This window comes from Strix aluco, chromosome 1 (assembly GCF_031877795.1).
Source record: "Strix aluco isolate bStrAlu1 chromosome 1, bStrAlu1.hap1, whole genome shotgun sequence".
NCBI lineage: Eukaryota > Metazoa > Chordata > Aves > Strigiformes > Strigidae > Strix > Strix aluco.
The window spans coordinates 14,286,897-14,301,504 of record NC_133931.1 but is presented as its reverse complement, the minus strand read 5'-3'; the positions used below and the strand labels follow the sequence as shown (position 1 = coordinate 14,301,504).

At 39.0% G+C, this 14,608-nt stretch overlaps 1 protein-coding gene across 7 annotated transcripts in view; it reads left to right on the top strand.

The window, feature by feature from the left end:
* COL14A1 (collagen type XIV alpha 1 chain) overlaps positions 1-14,608 on the top strand; it is a 128,202-nt gene that overhangs the window by 10,612 nt on the left and 102,982 nt on the right. For all 7 annotated transcript variants that reach the window (XR_012626126.1, XM_074848689.1, XM_074848524.1 and 4 more), the window contains exons 4-5: positions 245-388; positions 3,610-3,696. Coding sequence is in view for 6 of the 7 variants with exons in the window: in XM_074848689.1 (XP_074704790.1) it covers positions 245-388; positions 3,610-3,696 (231 nt within the window). In the remaining variant the exon portion in view is untranslated. The remainder of the gene's footprint in view (positions 1-244; positions 389-3,609; positions 3,697-14,608) is intronic.

Below are 14,608 nucleotides of genomic sequence, written 5' to 3'. Positions count from 1 at the left end.
CTGATTGATTGAAGAGTGTTTCTATCTAAGAACACTGGTCCATGTCTTTGGTCAGGCTGCCTGACTTCTTACTTTTCTGGGATGCCCTCTGGCCTGGCTGCATGGATAGTCCCAAAAGGGGGAACACTTGGGTCATTGTAAAGCTTGAGATAGTTGGTAGTTTTAAGTCATTGCATTTACCATGCTATAAGAAAAGAAAACAAAATTATGTATTTATGGGTTTTTTTTGTCTTTTCTCTTACAGGTGGAAAAACCAATCAGTTAATTCTTCAAAACACTGCAACCAAAGCAATTATTCAAGGTCTTATTCCAGATCAAAACTATGCCCTTCAGATCATTGCATTCAGTGAAGACAGGGAGAGTAAGCCAGCACAAGGCCAGTTCAGAAGTATGTGTCTTATTATGCCTGACATGCAGAACTTATCAGATATTTAATGTAACTTGTGAAATTGTAACAAAGTCTGACACAAAGGAGGACAGTGGAAAAACAGTTTCTTCTGTGGTGGAAGGCTAATCAGAGCTGCAGATTTTAACTGGTACATATACAGCTGGAGTCCTGAATTGATCCAGTCGCTCTTGCATGGGAAATTCTTGCTTTGGGCTGTCTTTGTTTCCATTGGTTTGGAATTCTTTCCTTCCCCATTCCGTTATGAAATTAGTCAGTATCTTGTGGAAAAGAATCTTCAGTGAGCAGAAACAAGAAGGGAAGTGCTATATTCTGATACTTAAAAATTTTCCTTCCCTCCTTCCAACTTTTTATTAAAACATTCTTATAGCTGTGCCAACTGGCAACTAGTTGCTAGTTCAGTGATACTATGAAAGACTAAATTCTTACTGGTCTTCAACTGTCAAATATGTTTACAAATTATGCTTAAGACTTTTTTTATCTGACCTACACATACTCTTAATGTCTATATCATAGTGATATATATGTCTTAGCTGATTTGTCTTGATCTGCATCTTAAACAGATCAGTTAAATATTATCAGTGAAGATTTGGTCAATAAAGATAAAAATGTGACAGTCTGAGAGTACAGTTGAAAGCCTACTGAATTCCCTTGACAGTGAATATTTCTCACTATCATTGCTAAACCATTTTTCTCTTAGAACCAGTACAAGATAAAATATGCTGACTGCTTGATGTGGTGTGTGTCAAAGTCTTTCTAGCTTTTCATCACTGCAGCTGTGTGTTTACTACTTTAAGTTCTATCCTGGCTAGGAAACCCACAAAACCACAGGTTGCTTGAGCACTGAAGAGCAGCCCACAGAAAGTCACACCGACTTCTATAACATTAGGTGTGGCTGTTTTTTAAACTACCTCTATTCTTCAGGAAAAGTAGAGCTGGCAACTTGATTTAAGAATGTTACGTTCTCTTTAGTATACTCTTTCTTTGCTGCAGGTGAAAACACGTAGTACTTAATGAGGCTGGAGTTCCATTTGACAGTATGATGCCTTGCATGAGTAAAGCCAGATACAGCACGTATACAAATCCTTCTTTTTTGCTGTCCTGTGTGCTATGGGTTTTTTCCCCTTCTCTGACAAGTGGTCACTAATTCTTGAGATGAAAAAAGGTCAAACATATACAAAGCTTTGAGAATATCCTATGGTTTAGTGCGTTAGAAGTAAGTTTTTAATGTTGCTGAGTTTTAACTGATGTACAAAGAATTCTTAAGCCTACAATAAATTTTTTTTTTTGTTAAAGGAGTATTCCTCTTTATGTAGCCAGGTATACTTTCTTATTCTACTGCTGCTTGTAAGCTACTGTACATAGTATATAATTAATAAAGATCACTGGGAATGAAAAAATGCATCTATAAAAGCATGCAGTAGATAATTTTTTTTTTTGTCTGTGTAAATATGTGAGTAAAACTGGGGTCTTCTTGTCTGTTCTTCCTATGAGGCTAGAATTTTGACAGTTAGAAATGGCTTTTCCAAATCCAGAAGTCTCTGCCAGTATGTGACCAACTTGTCTCCTATGAGCATTTTCAGATTTTCATACTGTTTCTCTGGAGTCGTGCTGCTCAACAGCATTAGCATTAGAGGAGGCCATCAAGCAGCTCCTTAGCTTGCTCTTAGCCTTTTCTCAAAGGAATGCTCTTAGAAGGCTAAGCAATGGCATCCTTTTTGACTAGTATTATTCTGGTAATTTCACCTCTTATTTTAGTTGGAGACTTGTTTAGGTAAGGACTTGGTGTCATTGTGGCTTTGTCTGTAACCCAGCTAATAACCAAGATCTACCTCAGTAAAAGCGATTCCTCAGCAAGCTTGTGGATCTGAATTTGCTTCTGAACCAGTTTCACAACCGTTCACTAAAGGTAGAGGTGATGTACTGGTCCACAAGCTGTGTTATTAAGGAGAGGAGTCAAAACTTCAGTTATTTTATCACCAGTTTTCCTAACTCTATACCTGGAGCGTGAGGGCTGTAGGTTCTGCAGAAGGTTATCACACTGAGAAAGTCATACTCGGATGCTTGACAATGGCTTGCTGTCTTCCTAAGATCTTAGGATGGTCTTGTGATTATATTTTGAATTGGAACTTAGAGCACTCTTGGCTGTTTCAGATATTCCATATACTGTTGGGTAAATTAGCGAAATCCATTTGACTCTGGTTCCACTTCTGTAAAACAATACTTAGATGTCTATTTTGTATCATATGTTTCAAGAGACAGATAACCTTCTTTCACCTTCTTACAGTGTTTTTTGAATGATGTAGCACAGAGAGACTCTGATCCTGGCTAAGACTCAGTGCCTGCTTGTCTGAGTGCCCATCGTAATCCAGCTCTACATAAACTAATGATTTTAATTGGAGTAGAATTTTATTGTCTATGAAAGTTATTCTCTGTTTTGTTCTTCTAAGCTGTTCCTGGCCATTGTAGACAGCTGAGGTGTTGACACCAATTAGAGTTCTAAGGAAATTCTAAAAGGATCTTTTTTTTCCTTAATACGTGACATTAGCAATGATTTTGTCAGAATCTTTCAGACAGTGAGTAGAGTGATACTGGCTACTAATGTAATATTAGGAATTGATAATCAGGCTGGGTTCTGCTTGGCTGTTAATGAGAGATTTGGGACATCATAAGGGAGGTATCCCACCCACTTGTGGGACAGGAAACTGTTGAAGTCTGAGCTTTGGAGCAACTTTGCTCTCGTGGGAGTGTTTGGTGCCCTGAACACAGATTTGGGCATGGGATCTAAGCTCATTCTTTAAAGAGGATAATGTAGCAGCTGGCTTGTGTGCTTTTGTGTTGAATGACTTGGAGTGGAACTCTGCAATGCTGGACTTTCCCCAGCTAGCTTTGCCAATTTTCTGGACTATATTTCCAGTGCTGGATCTTGTCAGCGTGGGCTTAGGTGCTGATGTCACTGTATTTGGACTCTCCTGTGCGAGGAGAATCACTTTTGAAAACTTTAATAATGATACAATGGGGAAAGATTCATAAAAAGAGTAAACCCAAAGGGAGGGAGGGAAAACCCAGTAACAGTCACTTGCTACCTAAGCATATCGCAAGATGTTGCGTGCAACTTCTTTATCTGGAAGAAGAAAATTACATGCTTCTGACTTCACTGTTTCTATTTTGATTGATTATTTCTTTTCCCCCTTACTTTTCAGTTAAAGATATAGAGAGAAGAAAAGAAACAAGTAAATCCAAGGTGAAGGATCCAGAAAAAACAAATGCGAGTAAACCAGCTCCAGAAGGTCAGATCATAACACATATGACTTGTGTGATATTCTGAAAATAATCAGCTTTTTTATTTAACTTGGCCATTATATAGATTTCCTTTAAGTCAGTACTTTAAATCTGGTTCCCAGGGTTAAGTTAAACACGGGGAAAAAACAGTATTTTTCAGAAATACTGGAGAGTTGCTACAACAGAGGTATTGCTTTTAGTTCTGTGTTATTCTTTACCACTTTATGCAGTAAGCACTGAATACCACCGTGGATAGCATTAAAGCAGCTTTGAACCTGCATTAAAAAATCGTGTTGCCTGTACTTCCCCACTGGGTGTACTTTGAGTAGCGAAAGAATCGAGTGCGTGTGTGTATATACATAATAATTTCCTGTTATCTTGGCTGCAGGACAGACTTGCCGTATTAATTCCCACCTAAGGTCAAATTGGTATTATTGTATAATTAGGCACATGATAACTTGATAACCCTGTCCTAACGTAGGTCATATATATGAAAACATTTGAAATATTTTGTGGGGAAAAAGAGTTTTGTTCGGTTGCAAGGACCCAATCTTCTGGTGAAATGTGATATTGCTTGTCATGAGAAGCTTGTCTGGTATGGACAGTAAAATCTATTTCAAGCTTAATATATAACTCTATTTCCTGTTATTCTAAAATTCAAATAGCATCTTCTTTATGAAGTAACCCCAGCAGTAATTATTCCCTTCAGTGGTTACTTATGATGTGCAGAACAAGCAGAGACAAGAATAGCTTGATATGACCTTAAATAGTCTTTCTGTGAATAAATTGGACAGTTTCAAGGATCCCATTTCTCTCATCCCTTTTAGCTCTGTCTCCTACTAATGCAAGTATCAAAGACCTTACCCAAAGCTCCTGGAAGCTCATGCAAATTTTTCTCACTTCAGTGGGTTTTATTTCTTGCCATACATACTTGTGTCATGTTGTATTTATTAACACTATACAAGTGTGCTTTCATACAGCATTTCTCAAGCCAAAGCACCCTTGAATTCATCACATTGGGTGCATTGGGGAAAACGTTAGCTAGAATTTACAACACTTAAAGAAGCAAGTTAAACCTGCTAGTGCATGCTGGAGTAGTGGATAGGTCATCTTTATTTCATGTCTAGAGGAAGACTGAGTTGGAAGAAATGAAAGAACTAAAGAAGGAAAATGTGATTTGTTTTCTTAATGAAGAAGAAGTGATAAAAGTTGAAGGAGGGAAAGCTGGGCCTGTAATAGGAAAATGTTGATTAAATACAGGCAGAGGAAAGTGTCTGCCAGACTGTGGGAGAGGATTTATGCTTTTTCATGGAGTGGGGGCAAAAATACAGTTGGCAAGAGATTGGATCTGCAGTCTCTCCCTTTTTAGGATTCCTGTTTACTTGCAAAGTCTTCAGCTTTCCTCCTCCCCACACAACTTTTCACTCATCTAAACTTCTTCAGTTGTATTGGGGCAGTTTGTGTCAGAGCAAAATGCACTTCCATCCAGCACCTGTGAAAAGCTATTGCCTTACACTTACTGTAGCAGGTTTTACTAGAAAACTGGGGTATATATTTGAAAGAAAGGCAAAACTTACAAACTTCTCAATCAACAAAACTAACCAAAAAGAAAAAATGTTATACTACTTCTTATGAATTCTAGATTTTCTTTAGCCCTATTCTCAACCCAGCTATATTTTAATATAAAGTAATAGACTTTTTTCTTACTGTCTCACTATTGCATATTTTTTCGCTTTGTACAGTATAATGATTATTCAAAGTGATGGAGATTCCAACTGAATGACTTCAGTGGGAGTAGGGTGAGAGTCCAAGCAAAAACGTTCTGCAGAAATAACAACATCAGCAAAAAATGCGTAGCTGGGATAGAAGTGAATTCAGAACTGATACACAAAGACTAATGGTATCAAAACTTTCCTAGTTTAATATATAAAGGCCATTCCACCTCAAATTGAAATTGGAACCAAAAAAAATAAGGAAGAATCTGTGAAAGAAATGGATTAAAGAAATAAGAGCAAAATTTTATGGCAAAACCATGAAGAATAACTTGATCCTCTGCAGATGTTTGACAGGAAATGATTTGAGAATGACCAAATGAATTCAGGCAAGCAATTAATTGGTTTCATAACAATATAGTATATGGCTAAATCTGATGAATTTAATAGCAACCGTGATACGTTCTCTGGCTGTGTTACATCCTTGATCAAGGTGGTAAGACCTGAGGAGTTAACAGTACAAAAGAAATTATTAGGTAGTATAATATCTTCTCTGAAAACAAGAGCAATCTTTGCCCACAAAACAAATTGAAAACCATTGTGGAGATTGGTATTGTCAGGTTGTGGCTTCTGCTCTTGTCTTGGCTGAAAGAATAGCAAAAGCCTATTTCACCGTTTCTGCAAGTCAAGTTTTGATGTAAGGAGGTGCCTTCTGTGAGCATCTGCCCCAGTTGTTACAGAAGGATGTTTATATAAGAAGAAACTGAAGTGTCTTTGCAACCTTAGAAAGGCAAAGGTCATTCTCCTGCATATGGAGAATTGTCTGTCAAAATTCTCCAGTGTGAATATTAGGACAGATTTGGCCTTTAGTGGGCCAGAAAATCTGAAATCAATGTTCTGGGACAAAACTAATAAAGCACAGCAATATGCTTGCCAGTGTGTATGAAAAAGCATGTGGACTCTGCCAATAATGCAAGGTCCAGTTTATGCATTATGATAACTCATGTATCCTGCTGGTTTTCCTGAAAGGCACAAAAGGCACATAATCACAGAAATTTGTTGTTTATAAATACTTAGCTAATATACTTTCTCTAGGATCACATCATTTCACTTTCAATTTCAGTGGGACAAAGATTTTGCCATAACCTTTCTATTCATAGAAGCCAGCTCTTCACTAAGAAATACAAGATGGATATCTGTATTAATGATTCCCTATGGTTTCCAAGCTTCTCACTCTTATTTTCATCTATGGTTTAGAGGACTGATTCTGCAGTGCTGTCTGCTATTACCAGCTGTCTGAGGCTCTAGATAGTGCTGGGAGGTGTGGATGTCTTCTAAACTCCCAAATCTACTTTTTTTCTCTGTCCTTAAATTAGACTATATTTGAGTTTTGCTTTGTTGTTGTGGAACTCTCAGTGGCTTATGTGGCTTGCTAGTCATTTTTTCAGCAGCTTCAGTAACCGAGATTAAAATTTTCCATCTATTCTGTCCTGTCCATTCAAGTAGTTCGAAAAGATTTGCTCCTTTCTTTCCTGCTCTAAGTACTATGTTCTTATCTCAAACAAACCTCCAGTGTGTATCCAGTAATGTCATTGTGCCAAATTAATTCAGGTTTAATGTCTAGCACTCATCCATCAAATACTCACTTTATATTTGATTTTCAGAAACCTTCTTTAGTTCTTCTGCAACAACCACTTTCAAGTCTTGAATCTTCTTTCTATATTTTTCAGAACCTGTCAGTTTTCAGCTTAGTGATTTATCACTGCTGTGCACGCTCGTATTAATAATGTCAGAAGTCTTCTCTTTCTCTCTGTTGAGATAAAGCTCACAGACTTGGCTTCTTTCAGCACGCACTGATATTTGAGTACTTGTCCCCTGGCGCTTCTCCAACTCCCTCATGTACAAAGCTCCTTTCTGTACAGCGACAGGGGTTAATACATTCTGTGCCTTCTCAGATGTTTTACAGTTTCTCAGAGTTCTTCTACAAGTGATTCTCTAATCAAATCCCTTTGGGGAGGAGAGAATCACAGTGTTTTGACTGTATCCTGTAGCAAATATGTGACTATATCCTTTCTCTTCAGAGTATTTGTGTGTCTGAAATGTTTTTAGCCACCCATTTCAATAAAAACCACAAAATACTGAGGACCAGTTTTCTTGCCTGTGGACTTTATTTTGGGGTTTTTTAGTTGAGAGGTATGGTGGTGTAGCCTAGGCTAACAGTCCAACTCCCACCTAGCTGCTTGCTTACTCCCCTCCTCAGCAGGATGGGAGAGAAAGTGGGAAGAACAGGAATGAAAAAGCTCATGGGTTGAGATAAAGACCAATTACCATGGTAGGCAAACAGACTCAACTGGGGGAGAATTTACTTAATTTGTTGCCAAATAAAATTTAAAAAATTAATAATGTGGGTAGTGGTAAACAAAAAGACAAACACTAAACCAACAGCTTTCCTCCCTGCTTTCCCAGGCTCAACTTGACCTCCCCCCTCCTCCAGACTCTTTTCCTCCTCCCATATTATCACCACAGGTTACATTCAGTCCAAGTCCCTTCAGAGAGGAAGCAAACAGTGCAAAAGGGGTGTTGAGGGGTTATGATCAGGATGTAGTGGTTTTTCCTCTACCATTTCTTTCTTCTTATGCCTTTTCTTCTCCAGCGTGTGTCCTCCACAGACTGCAGGGAGTGTCTGCTCCACCATGGAGCACCTCTTCCTCTGACCTTGAGGTTCCCTCTGCTGTTTCTTGCTCTTTTTTCCTCTCCTCCTTTCTGTACCTGGCATTTTCTGGTCTTTCTTAAATATGTTTTCCTAGAGGTACCACCAGCTGTGCACAGGCACAGGGTGGCCCCTGGCCTCTGCTCAAAAGGGCCGCCCCTGCAACCTCCCTCCTTGCTGCCAAACTTGGGCACAGACACCCAGTACAAGAGGTGCTTTATTAACGTTCTACTACACAGTCTTAAACCTGCCCTGTTCAGAAATTCCCTTTTATGCAAATCTCAAATCAGGATGATTTAAGACAGCATAGAGCATGTATGGATCACATTTCTCTCTGAATCAAGTTTTCGCAGGGTAAGTCTTCACCAGGCTGTAGGCTATTAAAACGATGAGAAATAAGCTCCCATAAAAGGTTATGTAATTTATGTATGATGCAATGTAACAGTTACTTTCTCATCGTAAAGTGCATGTAATATAGTCATAGAGCAAGTATGACTTGTTAGGGAGGTCAGAGATCTTCACTGCACAGCACAGAACACGCTGGTTAGGTCAGCCTTCCCAAATGAAAATTGCAGTTTGTTCCTGGAGCAAGTCCACTGGGGGCAGATGTGGGTTTTTTTATCGATTCCTATGAAAATCTATTGATGTGTGGCCTAGCTAAAAAGTCTGGGAGAACTGCAATTTTTTAAATCCCTTAAATGCTTATTTCTGATGGAGTCACCTTTGCCACATGCCAGGAACCAAGCTAGCAGAACATTACCTGAGCTGCCTGGGCCACTGTGGGGCCAGCTGGATGACCTGAGAAAAGGGATATTGCCCTCAGTTCCCTCCCCAAACAGAGTATACAGGAGGAAGCTCTAGGATAAATCAGCTGACAATAAAAGCTAGATCTAAGTTTCTCGTCGTGGAAGACTGACACAAGCAGGTAGAAGTTTAGGAAAGAAAATTTATAGCTAATCTGTTGGGTCATGGGTATAGAAAGGACAACTTGGGAATGGAAGAATTAGGCACTGGGTGAGTGGAAAATAATGTAGAAATCATAGTAGGCCTCAGAGATAGGAAAAAACTTCAGAAGCTCTTTTTATGAGCTGTGTAATGCCATACCTTGTCTGCCACAAAGTATAATAGAAAGGTGCAGATGCCAGGTTATATTATATGTAGGTAATATAACATGAACTAATGTTAAAAACATTGAATAGTGACTTCATGTGTCTTGATTGATATTCCTGTATTTCTATATTAATTTAAACACAAAGATTTTTTTTGACGAAGAGGTAAAAATGACCTGTAAGGATAAATGTTTCCTTTGAACGAATTTAATATTATTAATGACCTTTATTTAGTGACATTTAGTGAATTTAATATTACTAGTGACTTTATTATTACTATTCTGCATACAGATATATACATACAAGTCATAAATATCATGGAGAATAGCTGCTCACTCAGAGTTCCCTCTGACACATGCTGGTCCCACTCTCCTCTTTGTTCTCTTCACTACTCAGTGTTGAACAGAGAAGAGATTTTAGTTGTATTGTACTAAATGTAAAGTTTTTAGCACTTTCAGGGTTCAGTATCATAAAGTCTTCTGGAAAGAGACCTGAAGCCATCTGTCATGTGATAATTACCTGCTAAGTATTAATAGGAATAAGTATGCCTGCAGTATCTTTCAGGTGAGTGTGCTCTGCCAGTTATGTGAATCATTCAGAAACAATGTCTTTTTGGTGCTGGATCTTTTGTAGTTTTTCTTGTGAATGTAACTTTTAGCTTCCTTGTCTATGTTTAGAAAATAGGTGGAGATCTCAGCTGCCTGCAAAAACTGTGTATACGTATCCAAAGTTATTCTGTTTTGCAGTGAGATAGCTTTTGATTCTTTTTTTTGTCTTCCCAAGTATCTTACATTATTAGTGATATTATTATTTACATTATTTCTACAATCTTTGAAAGTATATGTCTCTGATTTTTTTTTCATAATATTTTTTCTTCCAGTGCTATGCACACTATCAGATAATGCAAAAGGCATATCATTGCTCAAAAATTATATGGTATACATATCTGAGGTTTCTATTATAATAACTCTTGCAGTGAGGTCACATCAGTCTTGGGATAATGATAGAAATGAGAGGTGCAATAAACTTGAAAAATACACTGATTTCCTTTCTTCTTCCAAGACTGCTATCACCTTTGATGCACATAAGCTTTGAGATTCACTCTGTAGCTGTTGAATGGCACTATTTAAGCAGAGTAGGAAAATATCTGTGGAGATGTATATTAAGATACTTTCAGCAGAAGAGACTAATTATCCAATTTATTAACTTGTCTGTTTAGTTAATGTCAGATGCTTCAGTAAGTATTACTAGACAGTGTGAAATGAGGGCTATGAGGTATTTGACTAAGCCACAGGAATGAATACCTTCTGAACTTCTGCTCTGTTGGCCGTGTTTCATAGTTTTACTCACTTCATCCTGGCTAATGTAACTGCAAATGTTGGTTTTAGTCATGACATTTTTCTATTTTTTTTATTACTTGCTGAACTCCTAGGCTATGGAACTCATTAACTATGTCTTTACACAACCTATAATTGGCCTTACTAACAGTGTTTCCCTGAGCTTTCTGGAGGACACTTCAGCGCTTGCATTATGAGCAAGCAGAAGAAAGAGATTGTAACTCTGTTGTGTGAGCATTTTTCCCCAGTGCCATTCTGTTCTTCCTAAACAGTCCTTATCTTCTCAGCCCTTGCACTTTAATCTGCATCTGCAGTCTGAGGGTAAAAGCAAAATTTATGGGAAAGTAATTGGCTCTTCCGCTGTCGATATAATGTCTTTGTTGTCTTGTGTTGGGAATCACTGAATCCTGTAGCCCAGTAGAAACATGCAGGTTTGCCCAAGCTCCATGTTCCCAGCTCCAACCAGTAGCAAGACTGAGCATGTAGTCCCAAGAGGTCTGGGGTGAACAAGCACAGATCTTGGCCAAACAAGTACTAACCAGCCACCTGTGTAGCTTGAACTGGCCCCCTTTATCCCTTTGTTTTTCTGTTTTCCCATGCTTGTTCCTCCCCAAACTATCTTGATTCCTCCTGTTTATTGCCTTTGATTCCTCCTATAAACATATCATGCTAAATCTTGTATAATCCCCAGATACGTCTTTTCCTGTATCCCATAAGTCTCATGACCCCCTAAGCAGTAACCCCCCACCAGTCTGAACCATGAACAGACCATGTGATGAAGTACAAGTTATAAAAATGTGTTGCTGATCTTGGAAGGTACCGGCAAGATGACACCCCTGTAATTAATGTTTAGTTTCTGTGTCTATGTTGTACTTACACAAAAGGCAAACACTGAACTACTTGACCTGAGGCTGCATGATAGGTAAAGCACAATGTCACCAGGGAGGTATCTTGTGGCTTTTGATAATTCCATGATTAGTAATACTGCTCAGTGGGGTTTTTTTAATTAAAGTTTCTGCTTGCCTTTTTTTTTTTTTTTTTTTTGTTCCAGTGCAGTGCAGTTGGGAATCAAAGGGTTGCTTGAACTAGATGCAACTAGGTTTCCTACAAAACTAATAGCAGTGCATCTATATTGTCCAGTACAGCACTTTCCCTGGTGAATGCACTAAGCCTGCTCATAACTAGCTAGCTCAAGGACTTCTCCCTTATCTGCCATTACAAAGTGTAGACGTAACCCTGGCCATTAGTCTTTAGCATCAGTTTCTTAGATGCCTCAGAATAGGGGCAGATTCATTTCCTGCTTTGGAGATATGGTATATGGTAGGCTAAATGGTAGGCTACTGTCTACATTTCCCTAAAAGATGTATATACCTCATACTGAGACTTGAATATTTCGTCTCTGCAGTGTCTGTAGGGGGGTATGTGGATGCATTACCTTGATATGTATGAAACAGGATGCATGTTTGCTGTCATTTAACTGTCTCACAGCTGGGTCCATGTGCTCTGTGTAGGCTGTTATGTTACTTTAGGACTACTTTATTTTCAGTTTACTTTGGGTTCTGTGCTTACCATTTTGACAAGGATTTTAGTAGTCTTTACCAAAAATTGCTTTTCAGCACTGTGTGCATGCAGTCCTTTGACCTGATTGTGAATAGCTCTTGTGTGCGTGGTGTATACCTGCTTGTTCTAGTATTTGTTAATCAATTAAAGGTAATATGAACATAAAAATGAATGAATCTATTATCTATGCTTCTTTAGGGGGGTGGCCTCAAATCCCCATGACTCCCTTTAGAAGACTGGGGAATGCTTGGATGCATGCTCTATTGACACTCTTCTGACCACTCTGAAGCTGCTTAGCCCAGGAATAATTTTGTAGAACTGTTTTGGTTTCAGACTCTGTCACTTTGGCTTTGGACTCACCTGGCTTTGTTCTGCCCAACCTTAGCCCAAGCAGAGGATCCATGATACATCCTATCTCAGCTTTCACTAGTGAAAGCAGCACCTGACCATCTGATCTTTGTCAATAGGACTCTCACTTAAATGCCTGCACCCAGTCTGGTGTGTCAGTGGTTTCACTCCTGGTCAGATCACCATCCTGATGTGGTGTTAAAAGATCTGTGCTCTGGACTCCACCTAGAACCTGCCCATCAATCCTATCAGCAGGCCCCCATCCATGCCAGGTTGGTGGAGCATGGGTTTTTTTGACAGTGGCTATTTTTTAACTTGTGCCATGTGCGTGATGGCTTTCCATTCTTCTGTGTAACTCCTCATGGACCTCTTTATCTTTCTCAACTTCAGGTGATGCAAATATCTGTTTAAAAACAGGAGATGAAGTAGACTTGTCAGAATATACCATTGCTTTCTTTGACATACGAATTTAGGATACCCCTTCCAAGCCATGTTTGTTTCTGTGCTTTTCAGAAGGTAGAATTTGATGACAGGCATCCATTAAGTTTCTAAGCTAGTCTATAAACCTGTGAGACACCATGCAGAGCTTTGTACATTAGAAATTCCTTGTTAGTCACTGGAGGATTTACAGGAGGACTCTGTTGCATGGAAACTCTTGAGTAAACTCCCCTTTACTGTCCGGAAAGTTTAGCTCATTGTGCTGTGGGTTATCAATGCTTATTCCAAGAGTTCATCATATGAATTTCTCTGGAGAACATAGCTAAGCGTTTGTATCCTTTGACTACTACTTGCAACTTGGATTTCCTTTTGCAATGGCAATACTTTTATGAACCTGGCCAGGATCCTTCGGCAGACTCCTGCTTCCTGCCTCCCACAACTGGAAAACCTGATAGGAAGTATCAGCACTGACATGGACAGAATTCTTAAATGCTTTTCCCTTGCCATCATTTTGGTTCTTGCTTTGGAGAAAACCAAGCAAGCTACATTTAGAGATTGCAGCATTTACATCTGCCATCTGGCCAAACTAAATAGCCATTGCAAGTGTGGTAATCATCTGAATAAGAGAGAAATATGTTCTTGAGAGAAAGGAACCTTGAAACTGAAGACCCAAAAGTGGCTATGAAGGCTGGAATTGGGAAAGGGTTCTCTTTGAGTAGTGCACCTTGATCCTGACAGAAGGAATCCCCAGTTGAAGTGAGGTCAGGGAAGAGAGAGGAACAGAGAGAAAGAGAGAGAGAAACTGGGGGGAAGGGATTTATCTTAACATAAGAAGGGTCTCATATATATTTTGTAACTGTCTTGTCTGTTTTGAATATCTGTAAAATTGTGAATAACTTTATTTACTATAGCCTGGTTTGAGACAGAGTATTAACACGGAGGTTGCTGGGTACCTTCTTCAATTTGTGTATGCCAAACTCTTTCTTTGTTCAGAAAATAAAAAGCTTGGCATTAGAAATTACGGCTAGTCTCCATTCTTACCCAGGGATTCCACTTATCTTCTGACTCCTCCTTTCTGTAGGAGGAACTGCTTTTCTTCCGTCTGTCAGTATGTTAACATCATACAGATGGCTGTGGTTGTGCAATACCTTTCACACAGTGTTCCAGGCCAGGCAGAAGCTGGAGATTGAACAGATTGCCTTTCTGTTGTCCACAGTCTCCCTCCCTGTCTCTCTTTAGGAACTATCCTTGAATGCATGTGCTTCACTGAAAAGTAGACACAGTGTTGACACAGATATCTAGAGAATCTGTAGCTGAGGAAAAAAAAAAGCAGCTTTATAGCCTTCTTTAGCCTTCTTTCTTATCTCTCAGAGTAGAAAGAGTAGAAGAGGAGACTTAGCCTCTCTTGGACCTAAACATAAGTTTCAATTTTGTCATAAATTGATCTAGCCCCTAATATCAGAACTACTCAGGTTCATAACCCTTGAGCTAAGATGTTTGTCCTCATGTGTCTGCACAGTAAAGATGTATAATGCTTGGTAAGTCTGAACCATTACCAGCTGAAAACCTCCTGTCTGGGCTCTTTTCTTCTTTGGTAGCTTTCCCTAAGGCACTGACCTTTTTTTTTGTGCAATCTATTCTTAGTTTAAGTGGGAGACTGCTATTCACGTTCTTGAATGACTGGTTAATAGAAGCTCAGCTGAATG